Below are 12,805 nucleotides of genomic sequence, written 5' to 3'. Positions count from 1 at the left end.
TACATAGTTTGGCATGGAGCTGAGAGACAACTTGGCAGTTTTCTGCAACTCTATGCACTGTATATACTGTAGTTCAGATATCTTTTTTGTATGCCSTCTATCTGGCTTTGGTCATTTAAGTAGAAACTGAAACAGCTTTTCCATCTGGAAAACTACCACAGACGGCCCGCCTAAGAATTTTCTACACAGACAAAATCCTGTAATTAGCTCGAATGACTAATTTTCTCCATATTAAAAAGGGACAGTTAGAGCTTTTGGCAATGAAGCCATTTATCTACTTCCCCAGAGTCAGATGAACAGGAACAGCTAGCATGCAAACTGTTCCTGTTGACTTCCAGTCATTGCACTAATGCTAGTTAGCATTGGCTCGTGAAACTATTTCTAACTTCCTTCATACTGGACGCAAAGACATGAACATGGTATCCATGATGGTATTCTGGTGTAGCTAGCGGTGTTCATAAAAATAAAAAAAATCACATAAAAATATCCCTATAAGTTTTTTTCGAAATTGTATTAATTGATTGCAGTATCTCGCTGTGAACCCAACTTTGAAAATCAATTATAACTAAAACAAAATATTCACAATATTAGTCTTTCCGCCTCACCAAGGTAATTAAGTTATGCAATACCCTGTACAAGTTACGTGTTCCTACATCATACTTCCCTGTTCATTTCCCTGGTCTTTTGAATGATCTTAATGATTATATCATCAAATTCATGAAAAGCGTGGTCATATAAGATATGAATTCTACTTCTGCCAGAGGCCTTTCATTAAGTTTTTACACTGAAGACCATTGCGCTACGCTTTTGCCCATTGAAGACCATTCAAAAAGTAAYAAAATTCAAAAACTACAAGGTTACTTTCCACATCAAATAACTGAATTCCATTAACTGAAAAAGGTATCTATTGACATTTTATTTAATTTACACAGAGAAAGAGAAAGAGATGAAGGGGAGATAGAGAGAGACAGTAAGAGAGAGTCAGACAGTGAAAGAGATAGAGGGAGAGAGAAAGTGTTTGTGAAAGTGGATTGCGTAAGAGAGAGGTGTGTGGGGACCTAATCATTTTCCCTCAAAGGTTATTTAACTTGGCCATTTGCAGTGAGATGGTTTGCCAAGATAATTGTCGCTGGGGTGACTAAACTCCCCACTGAAGTCATTTTTGGAGACCCATTTCAGCGAGAGTTGAGGACTGAAAATAGAATGAAATAGACTCATTGAGGGCCATTTCAGTCAAATTGGATGAAAGTTGCGGTGCACAAAGGTTGCCTCTGCGTGTAAAGCTCCAGCAGATGAAAATTAGCATACCGCTCATATTCTAGAGAGAGAACTAATTACCATGGCAATGTTTCAGCTTTGCCTTTAAAACTTGGATTGTGTCTCCAATGCCATGGGCCCTGGTCCAAAGTAGTGCACTAAATAAGGAATAAGGTGCCATTGGGGATGCAATCTTATTCATGAAGTGAACAACTGTTTTAAAAAGGTCGGCAAATAAGCAGTAATGAACGCGAGGACTTTCAGGGCGAGAAATAGATGGCAGGGCATGAGTATTCCTGTTAGTCAAAAATGATTTATATTCAAGTTTAAGCAATTTCTTAACCCTATTGGCTAGCTAAGAAGACTGKAAATAAACTAATTGGGTTACATTAGGAAATAACTGAGTTGTCGAACCTCATCACACAGGTAAGACAGGCAATATCAATCACAACTAAAATATTAAGAAATCACATTTCCAGCAATAGGCCTACCACACACCGGTTCTGAACAGTGGATTGAGCATGCCTATAGTTGGTGTGATCGCAGMGTCATGAACATATTAAACATATTGCATTACATCAAACGGAGGAAGACAGTCTTTATTTTTTTTWATCCATTGTGGCCCCTAATGAACACCTCACAGATGTATGTGTGAACACTGAAGCTCTCCCCTCACCTGATAGGAGTTAGGCCAGAAGGTGCTGATGGCCAGCTCGGTCTTGACCCAGCCCTCGGTCACCGAGCCGGAGGCATTCCACACAGGGTTTCCCTGGGCGCCGCCGTTCACCTTAATGTAGACATTGAGCGTCCCGGGACTGGAGCCGTCGCGACTGGATAGAGAGTAGTGGAAGTCGATGCAGTGGGTGTCGTTCTCCTTCAGAGTAGGCAGGAGCAGGTGGGCCTTCTGTCCCGARGCCCGGCCGGAGCCGTTCACCACCATGAAAGAACCTATCAGGGACGAGAAAGAACCAAGACGTGAGCTGAGACGAGGGAGGAGTATTTCTGGCCTAGAACAGACCGATTTGTTGTTCAACAGACCTGGGTTCAAATATGATTTGTATTCTTTCAAATACTTGAGCTGCACTTGACAGAGTGCAGCTCAAAGTGAAAGCCCCGCCCCTCTGGCACTATAGGCTCAATCAAACACTCAAAAGTATTTGAAAGAAAACACATACTATTTTAACTCACTATTTGAARCCAGACCCATGAAGTATGAGGAATGCCTGAGGAACAACTACTGCCACAGTAAACTGTTGTACTTGTACTGTAAAATACTATTMAAATSTGCAGGGAGAGAAGAAAGAGAAAGCAAGAGAGCAGAGATTAAAAAGCCGTGTAAAATGGGTGAGATTCAGACAGGAAGAGGGATGAAAAGGTGTGAGAAGACGTGCTGCTGGAGTAACAAAGAATATATTGAGGTGACATATATTCTCAGGGACGTTGCTTTGATAACTGAACATCAAGCCAGGCAAATGTCCACCCTGGCAATATTCTGGCTTGTGTGCCTTACAATATATCCACTACTCTGATGTAAAACAACATACACCCACATACCGAGCGTGATTGGGGCTCCCATAGGGTGGCGCACAATTGGCCCAGCGTCGTCCGGGTTTGGTCGGTGTAGGCCGTCATTGTAAATAAGAACTTGTTTTTAACTGACTTGCCTAGTTAAAGAAAGGTAAAAAATATATAATAGTAATAATAATAATTACTAGAACGTTAGCACATTAGCAGCAAGSGCAGCTCCCCTTAACCATAATGAATTCCCTGACACAAATGAGAACTTAAATGTGTCAGTGGAGAGCAAATGACAGGGTTGAAATAACYACAACCTCTTCCTAGGCAAATTTTGTCCGAAACGTTTTAACTCGCCAATGATAAATGGCYTCTGCTAATGTAGCTAGGGCCATAGGATGGCATGCGGAATCAGACGATTCATCACTGAAATTATCTGAAGCACATCAATGGGTTATGCACAGAGGACATACAGTATCAATCATCCCAACCTTGGGTCCGGAATCTAGGCTGATAAAATGTCTTATTCGCCTCAGCCACCACTGTTTTACATCAGCACTCTCGCCAATCCCATCTTGCCAACACACTGACTCACACACACACAAATTGACTCACAMATTCACACACACTGGCTCAAGTGTACACACACATACGTCCATGTTCATATATTTGATTATTTCTTATTGCTGTCGCATTGTCGTGAAAGGAACCTGCAAGTAAACATTTCATTGGACGCTGTATACCACGTGTATCCCGTACATACGACTAATAAAACTTGAAATTTGAAACGCAAAAACTCACACAAACACAAACGTGCACACACACAAAACACAGCCTCTCTCCAGCATCAACACACAGCCAATGTGATGAATGTAAACCAAGGCACCTTTTAACCTCTAGAAGTGTCTACCTGAAATACTGGGGTGTTACATGTCCTCACAGGTTTTACATGGTAGAAGAACCATGGGGTCATATGGAGAGACTTTCAAAATGAACATGAGACAGGAAAATCTATAAAAGTGACATTTTGTTGACATGAAAATGTTAGCAAACCATGGCCAGAGGTAAACAAGTTTCAGGGATCTGAACATTGTTTAAAATACATTTTATGGAATTGTCAAGAAAATTGGATTTAATATAATGAATTGAAATGTTGGACTTTTATTCCCTGCACCACATGTACAGTGAGCTCCAAAAGTATTGGAACAGTGATAACTTAGTTGTTGTTTTGGCTCTGTACTCAAGCACTTTGGATTTGAAATGATACAATGACTATGAGGTTAAAGTGCAGACTGTCAGCTTTAATTTGAAGGTATTTTCATCCATATCAGGTCAACCGTTTCACTTTATTGTAAATAAGAATAGAATATATTTCTAATAGTAGGTTTGAGGCCCACCTACTCCCATACACACTGATACAAGTGTAATAAAGTACATATTTATTCCCCAGGTGTGCTGTTAAAACTGTGGAGAAATGGGCAGAGTAAAAATAAAAGGCCTATAGGTCGCGGGGTACTCAGATCAATAGTAATATGGGCAGCCATTAATCCAATCAACCGGTGAGTAAAAAGAGCGAAATCGCTCCTGACCAGCTCCACACTGGTTATGCAAGGGGAGAGGCCCTCGAGCAACTACAGTACCAACCACCACTAGCCCAGAAATACAGTACCAAACATCATGCCTGTTTAAACAGCTTCTTTCTCAATGTCCATGCTCCTTTTGCCGCAATATAAAGACAATGAATAAGAATTGGCGATGGTAAGACAATAGCCATAGGTGGGCCGAGTGGCAATCATGTTCTCTAACTGTCACTATCCCCAAAAGGGTTTTGTGTTTGTTTGTAGCAGGGATTTACCACCCCCCTTCTGTACTGGCGGATGCTGTTGATACTATTTCAGAGTATTCTGGTCTTTTGAAGAATATTTGTCTCAAATTTAACCTGACTAAACTGTTTGATATTTAGAGCCTGAGTAAGAAGTCGACAGACTCTATGAAAGCCAAGTTTATTCACCCCAAAGGATCGAACAGCTGAAATGACAAAAACACATTTCCAATAGTGGTAATACAGTATATATACCCCAATTTGTGTGGAGTCTCCTCCTTCTCGCTAAACTAATCTCCAAACCTACACAGATTAATGTAAGAAACCCTGCAAACTTCTTTAATTTTGACAAATAGCCCCCACAAGTACTTAATCGAGTGGTGTTTTGGCTAATGACATCAGTTATCACTTTCCTAATGCATGTATTAGAGATACAAAACAGAAAAACATTGATCCTCATTTAATTAGGATTTTTATTTATTTTTATTCTCCACAGGAGTCGTCCCTCCAGGATAGGATTTCCTCTATAAGCTGCATGCCTGACCCTGAATTGGCTCTAGATATTTGTATATCTCTGGCAGACAAACACGCCATAGAGTTAAAAATATAACTAATCCTTGGTTCTCTGTAAAACTTTCCGATCTCATTATGATGAGAAATCAGGCCTGGACCAAGGCTAGAAAAACTGATTCGGTAACTGATTGGCAGCTTTTAGGCAATCGAGAAATAGATGCACTTCCTCAATTAAGAAAGCTAAATCAAGCTACATTCTATGTTCTCTCTCAGACTGCTGATCCGTGTATATTTTGGAAAACAGTAAATGCACTGAAGCATGGAAATTCTTCTCCTTCCCTGCTTAAGCAAATTGTGTCAGACTCTGGCATCATTATCAATATGTTTATGCTTTTAAATCAACATTTTATCATGGCAGGCTTTTTATTTGAAAGAAATAGCGGTGTGATTGACCGTGGWCAGTCAGGCGACTGCTCTTCCCTCTCCAAGCCCCCCAGTTGGCTCAATGGAAGATCAAGTCAACTTCTAGTGAATCTTTGTTTTCATATTTATTTTTTATGTATTTGTGATGTGCTAGATGCCTTTCTTAAGATTGATGTGGGAAAAAAAGTCCACTCGGGCAGATTTGCTTGATCCTTTCCACTGCTAGCGGAAACTCAAAACACATATTTATTACCTGACGGTGGTTTCTGGATCCATCCCCAGGGTCTGGAAGGTGGCCCATATACGGTACTTCCCCTTCCTAAATGTGGGGACCCGTGTGACCTAAATAATTATCGCCCCATTTCCAAACTCTCTTGCCTAGCTAAAATCTTAGAATCCTTGGTAAATACTTAACTTAGATCTTTTTTAACTATGAAATGTATTCTAAATGAACATCACTCAAGTTTCAGACCTGGTCATAGRACCATTTCTACTGCCACTATAGTTTTAAATTATGTTATTAATTGTATGGATAGGAAGAAACCTGTCTAAGGCTTTTGACACTGTGGATCACTCATGACTAATTCAGAGGATTTATTTAATTGGCCTGAACCAGCTGCGTGTAGCTGGTTAGAAAATTATTTAACGGACAGAACACYSWSRGTATTTACAGATGGTGTTAAATCTGGTTTTCTGGACATTACAAAAAAAAATCCTGACAATAAAAGCCTCCTATTTACCATGGTTCTAGATTAGTTGAATAATCGGCAGTGTCCCTCGGAAGGCCAGTGCACTGGAAACATAGACAAAAGGGTTCAACTGCGAAGCTGTAAATCTGAGACAAAGTGGGGACAGTCAGCTGCCGCCCAGCAGCCCAGCCGTGGAGCAGCTGGGGTTGAAACAGTGCAGCTCCTCCTCTTTCGCCTCTTCTGTTTTGAAGGATTTCAGACCACTCTCCCGTAGAACTGCTCTACTACACCCTGGCTACACCCCCACTCAGGGGCCTGTCCAAGGTCCCAGGGAAAGGAGAGTGCATTCCCAGCCCGTGCCAATGAGCCTCAGCCCATTTCACACATTTAACATGCCCAATTCCCCGGTCCCTTCACACTCCGCCTCCACGGCAAAGGCAGCTGTGGCGGGCTGACGCCACAGAGCCGCGCGGGGTGGACCCCATATGTTCCCTGTCCTCGATGTGTAATGGCCCTGCATGATTCGCTTCCTCTCCCCTCGCCATGCCCTAATTATTGCCATCCAGCTTCATCTGGGGCAATGCCAACACACGTTCGTTCACAGTTTCCCGCTGCTCGTCACTACATACCTTTCTTCATCACAGCAATAGGGCATCAAAGTGACATCGCTCCACTATGTTTTACACATATCCCATAGTAACAGGAGGAAAACGAAGGGCGCGAGACAAGCCCATAGGCTTAGTGTAGGAATTTCACTTGGCCTTTTCAATATCACGCCAGCCAGCCTCGTTGACCTTCTCTTATTGGAAGCTGGATACTATGATGCTGTTAGACAGGGGTGAGGAACAACACCTCGGGGGTCCTCGGCTAATCTGATAAGTGGGAAATCAATAATTGGTACAGCAATGCGCCTGAATGCAAATAGCTTGATCGAGTCGCCGACACCAGTGCCTCCCTCTTGCAGTTAAGCTCTGCCTGTTTCCAAACCTCAATGTACCTCTTGATTAATACAGTAATTTATTGCTTGTAAACACAGCAACTTTGGTATTAAAGAGGAATTGACTTCCAGTTCAACTGGCAGGAAAAGCTTTTAAAGCATAAAAGGTCATTCATTTAGTCACATAATTATAAATAAGGGGGGGGGGGGCTTTTGTTCGGCCCTGGGTATTGATATTTTGTAATTTTCTCTTGAAGGTGTGTACACTGTGTTCTATTAATGTATTTGTTTACAACTAATGTCAAATGTTGACAGTTAATGGTTACCTTCTTTAATGGGATATTTAAATAGCTAATAATTCCAACAATGATTTTAGATCTGCGTGGTCATGGACACCAATTCCATGAAGAGATGTAGTTAAGCTCTTAGCTCTGTTACATTGAAAATTGAGTTTCTAGACATTTGCACAAAACAAAGGCAAATACACAAGTTCAATTTGGGTGAGTGTTTATTTTCAAATAGTTACTTATTCCTATTGATGTTCMTTTCATAATTGTTTCATAAAATACACGTCTAGAATTCCTTTAGAAGGTCTTGTCAGTTTTTTTTAAAACAACAAAATGCTTGCGAAAGCTTGTCGAGAAGTACATTTTTACCTGTTGATATCAGCCGGCATAGAAATAGGTTTTTATCACTCTGTTTGAGAAAAGAAAAATAGATCTTGGTTCTGAAACCACACCGAGACTGTATTATTTTCTCTTTCTCCAGGAACAAAGCACAGCCTTAACCGCTTCGATGGTGGCAACTGCTCCAGTCAGGGCCAGGTTTCTGCAAATTGAACACTTCGCAACTTAAACCTGCTACACAGCACTGCTCAAAGGTGAGTGTTTTTTTTTATATTTAAAAGCGGCCAAATCACCAGGGAAGATCATAGCAGCCTCTAATGAGTGAAAGGGGGAGGCAAACTAATAACACCCTCAAATAAATTATAAGCAAAGCTCATCTGCTAACAATTGACATGAAACCTATCTCAACAATGAAATGCAATCAATTTATAATCCTGCCGTCCTGGAGTTCATTCGCCCATTAATAAAAAAGTGAAAGGTATTGTCCATTGTTTCCATTCSGCTGACCTGGGCCGGGTTTCCCAAAAGCATCTTGGAACCTAAGTTCATTGTTAGAACATTCGTAGGTGCATCGATAAATCTCTGAGCTGTTTCCCAAAACCATTGTTACTAAAGTTGTTCTTGAAAACACTTTTTTATTTAATGACTGCCTCAGAACACCCGCTAAGTGTGTAGTTAGATACAGTGCCTTTGGAATTTATTCAGACCCCTTGACTTTTTGGTCACCTCCCTGACAAAGGCCCTTCTCCCTCGAATGCTCAGTTTGGCCGGGCAGTCAACACTAGGAAGAGTATTGGTGGTTCCAAACTTCTTCCATTTAAGAATGATGGCCACTGTGTTCTTASGGACCTTCAATGCTGCAGACATTTGTTGGTACCCTTCCCCAGATCTGTGTCTCGACACAATCCTGTCTCTGAGCTCTATGGACAATTCCTTTAACCTCATGGCTTGGTTTTGCTCTAACATGCACTGTCAACTGTGGGACCTTATATAGACAGGTYWGTGCCTTTCCAAATCATGTCCAATCAATTGATTATACRACAGGTGGACTTCAATCAAGTTGCAGAAACATCTGAAGGATGATCAATGGAAACAGGATGCACCTGAGCTCAATTTCGAGTCTCATAGCAAAGGGTCTGAAAAATTATGTAAATAAGGTATTTCTGTTTTTTATTTGTAAAAAATTAGCAAACATCTGTTTTCACTTTGTCTTTGGGGTATTGTGTGTAGATTGATGAGGAAAAAATTAAAATGTTATCAATTTTTGTATTTTTTTTTATTGATTTATAAATATTTTACCCCCTTTTCTCCCCAATTTTCGTGGTATCCAATCGCTAGTAATTACTATCTTGTCTCATCGCTACAACTCCCGTACGGGCTCGGGAGAGACGAAGGTCGAAAGCCATGCGTCCTCCGAAGCACAACCCAACCAAGCCGCACTGCTTCTTAACACAGCGCGCCTCCAACCCGGAAGCCAGCCGCACCAATGTGTTGGAGGAAACACCGTGCACCTGGCCCCCTTGGTTAGCGCGCACTGCGCCCGGCCCGCCACAGGAGTCGCTGGAGCGCGATGAGACAAGGATATCCCTACCGGCCAAACCCTCCCTAACCCGGACGACGCTAGGCCAATTGTGCGTCGCCCCACGGACCTCCCGGTCGCGGCCGGCTGCGACAGAGCCTGGGCGCGAACCCAGAGACTCTGGTGGCACAGCTAGCGCTGCGATGCAGTGCCCTAGACCCCAATTTGCAGTGCTCGAGGCCCCAATTTTATCAATTTTTGAATAAGGCTGTAACATAACAAAACGTGGATAAAGTCAATGGGTCTGAATACTTTCCGAATGCACAGTAGCTTTCCAATCTCCCAACCTCATAACTAGATAGCAAGAAACCATTTCAGGCTATCAATCAAGTTAGAGTAGCTAGCTTGGCTAACTATCTAAGCTGACATGTCTGGCAAGGTTGTAAGATTTTTTGAAAAGCAAGCAATAACTAAATGTACTGAATAAGACTCACATTCCTTTCAATATTTTACCCAGATTTTAGCAAGGCTGCAGAGAAGAATATTTAGTTCATAAAAAACAAAACTACCAGTCAGGYGGATGCAGACAGAGGTAKGCTTAGATATGCAGAACAATTGACATACAGTACCAGTTGAAGTTTGGACACACCTAATCATTACAGGGTTTTTCTTTATTTTTACTATTTTGTACATTGAAGAATAATATTYAAGACATCAACACTATGAAATAACACATATGGAATCATGCTGTAACCAAAAAAGTGATAAACATATATTTTAGATTTTAGATTCTTCAAAATAGTCACCCTTTGCCTTGATGACAATTTTGCAGACTCTTGGCATTCTCTCAAACAGCTTCACCTGGAATGCTTTTCCAACAGCCTTGAAGAAGATCCCACATATGCTGAGCACTTGTTGGCTGCTTTTCCTTCAATCTGGAGGTCCAACCCAAACCAAGATCTCGTACAACTCTGTTTTTTATTTTATTTTATTTCACCATTATTTAAACAGGTAGGCCAGTTGAGAACAAGTTCTCATTTACACTCATTTACAGTGAAGAGGCGACTCCGGGATGCTGGCCTTCTAAGCAGAGTTTCTCTGTTCAGTGTCTGTGTTCTTTTGACCATCTTAATCTTTTCTTTTTATTGGCCAYTCTGAGATATGGCAATTTTTTTMCAARTCTGCCTAGAAGGCCAGCATCCCGGAGTCGCCTCTTCACTGTTGACGTTGAGACTGGTGTTTTGCAGGTACTATTTAATGAAGCTGCTAGTTGAAGACTTGTGAGGCGTCTGTTTCTCAAACTAGACACTCTAATGTACTTGTCCTCTTGCTCAGTTGTTCTCAGTTGTGCACCGGGGCCTCCCACTCCTCTTTCTATTCTGGTTAGAGACAGTTTGCGCTCTTCTGTGAAGAAAGTAGTACACAGCATTGTACGAGATCTTCAGTTTCTTGGCAATTTCTAGCATGGAATAGCCTTCATTTCTCAGAACAAGAATAGACTGATGAGCTTTCCAGAAGAAAGTTTGTTTCTGGCCATTTGAGCCTGTAATCGAACCACAAAATGCTGATGCTTCAGATACTCAACTAGTCGAAAGTACAGTTTTATTGCTTATTTAATCAACACACAGTTTAAAGCTGTCTAACATAATTGCAAAAGGGTTTTCTAATGATGAATTAGCCTTTTAAAATGATAACTTGGATTAGGCTAACATGCGTGCCATTGGAACACAGGAGTGATGGTTGCTGATAATGGGCCTGTGTACGCCTATGTATATATTCCATTACAAATCAGCTGTTTCCACCTACAATAGTAATTTACAACATTAACAATGTCTACACTGTATTTCTGATCAATTTGATGTTATTTTAATMGACAAWWWWWWTTGCTTTTCTTTCAAAACAAGGACATTTCTAAGTGACCCCAAACTTTTTAATGGTAGTGTATATTTTTTWGACAGAATTAAGCATAATGATTATGGCTCTAGATTGCAGGAAAAATCTGTATCAGGTGTTTGAAAAGTGCAAAATTCTCCAAATATTAAAATCATTGTTTCTTGAAATCATCGGTTTCCGTAGTCTTTGACTGTTTTTGTCTCACTGCGAAGCAGACAGCGACTTCCCGTCTCATGATTACCAGCTCTCATTACTAAACAGAACATCAACAGAGATCCATTGGTCACACCTCAATGAGGAAATTGAGTCTCAGTCAAAATAAGGGGCTGAAAATTCTGACAACAATATTGGTCGGGACAAGAGGAACACACTTCAGCCTCATTGACAGTTAGCCCAACGCAGCGTCGATAATCCTCTGGTTAAGCCACAGAGAAAGACATCCCCAACCCACGCCTGGGACTACAACTCCCCAAGGCTCACGCCTATAAAATTAGCACCTGCTTCGATGTTATCTACCCAATAGGCTTGAACTATAGGAGATCAACGACCAATCAAAGTATCAATGGCACCTACACAATGGTTGAGAAGTTTCTTCCTTACATTTGTTTGCCAAAAGCAATCTATCATTGAACACTGTTGGGTATGAAAATATCTTGTGGCAATGATACTGTCTGAATGCCTGCATGGCAACATTTATCACCACGATCCCAGTTGCTGTGGAGCCTAGAGTGGGAAGAAGGGAACGCTGAGATACATTTATCCTGTTTTAGGACTTGCTGCTTTTTCCCAGTCAGTGGGATAATACAAATTCTCCTCCACGTTGTTATCTGGAGTGGGAATTACAGTCACAGGGAGGCGAAAATTACCTTTGTGGCTCCCAGTCCACGGCTGAAGAGCGATGCGGTACGCCCGTGGCGCGACATTGGCTCCGATCCCAACACAGAGGTCAGCCATCATGATGATGGTCTCAGATAGCAGAACACACAGGGCCCCCTCACATCCACTAACTACAGTACTCTCAATCTCTTTTTCCTACAGTACTCTCAATCTCTTTGAGTCCCAAATGGCATCCTATTCCTTGTACAGTATATATATTTTTAAATGTATAGTATAGTGCACTACTTTTGACCAGGATCCATAGAACTCTGGTCAAAAGTACTACACTGTATAGGGAATAGGGTGCCATTTGGGACACATCCATAGTCTGATATAACCTTTAGAATATCAGCTCAAACCTCCATACTGTATTCATCAAATCAAATTGTATTGGTCACATACACGTGATTRGCAAATGTCATTGTGAGTGTATCAACATTCTTGTGCTTCTAGCTCCGACAGTGCAGTAATATCTAACAAGTAATATCTAACAACGTATACCCAATACACACCAATCTAAGCAGGAATAAATTAAGACTATATACATATGGACGAGCGATGTCAGAGCGGAACGGACTAAGATACTGTAGAATAGTATAGAATACAGTGTATACACATGAGATGAGTAATGCAAGATATGTAAACATTATTCAGTGAATGAGATACTGTAGAATAGTACAGAAAACAGTATATACATGAGTAGAATAATATAGAATACAGTATATACATATGAGA

The 12,805-nt window shown here is 41.1% G+C and overlaps 1 protein-coding gene across 1 annotated transcript in view; it reads right to left on the bottom strand.

The window, feature by feature from the left end:
• Nucleotides 1-12,805, bottom strand: part of LOC111969673 (receptor-type tyrosine-protein phosphatase T-like) — a 398,678-nt gene that overhangs the window by 253,221 nt on the left and 132,652 nt on the right. Inside the window, exon 3 of the mRNA XM_070445814.1 lies at nt 1,934-2,205. Within this exon, the coding sequence (XP_070301915.1) occupies nt 1,934-2,205 (272 nt within the window). The remainder of the gene's footprint in view (nt 1-1,933; nt 2,206-12,805) is intronic.

The sequence above is a fragment of the Salvelinus sp. IW2-2015 genome, linkage group LG11, assembly GCF_002910315.2.
Source record: "Salvelinus sp. IW2-2015 linkage group LG11, ASM291031v2, whole genome shotgun sequence".
In the NCBI taxonomy this organism is placed as follows: Eukaryota; Metazoa; Chordata; class Actinopteri; order Salmoniformes; family Salmonidae; genus Salvelinus; species Salvelinus sp. IW2-2015.
This window is presented reverse-complemented; position numbering and strand designations above follow the sequence as displayed.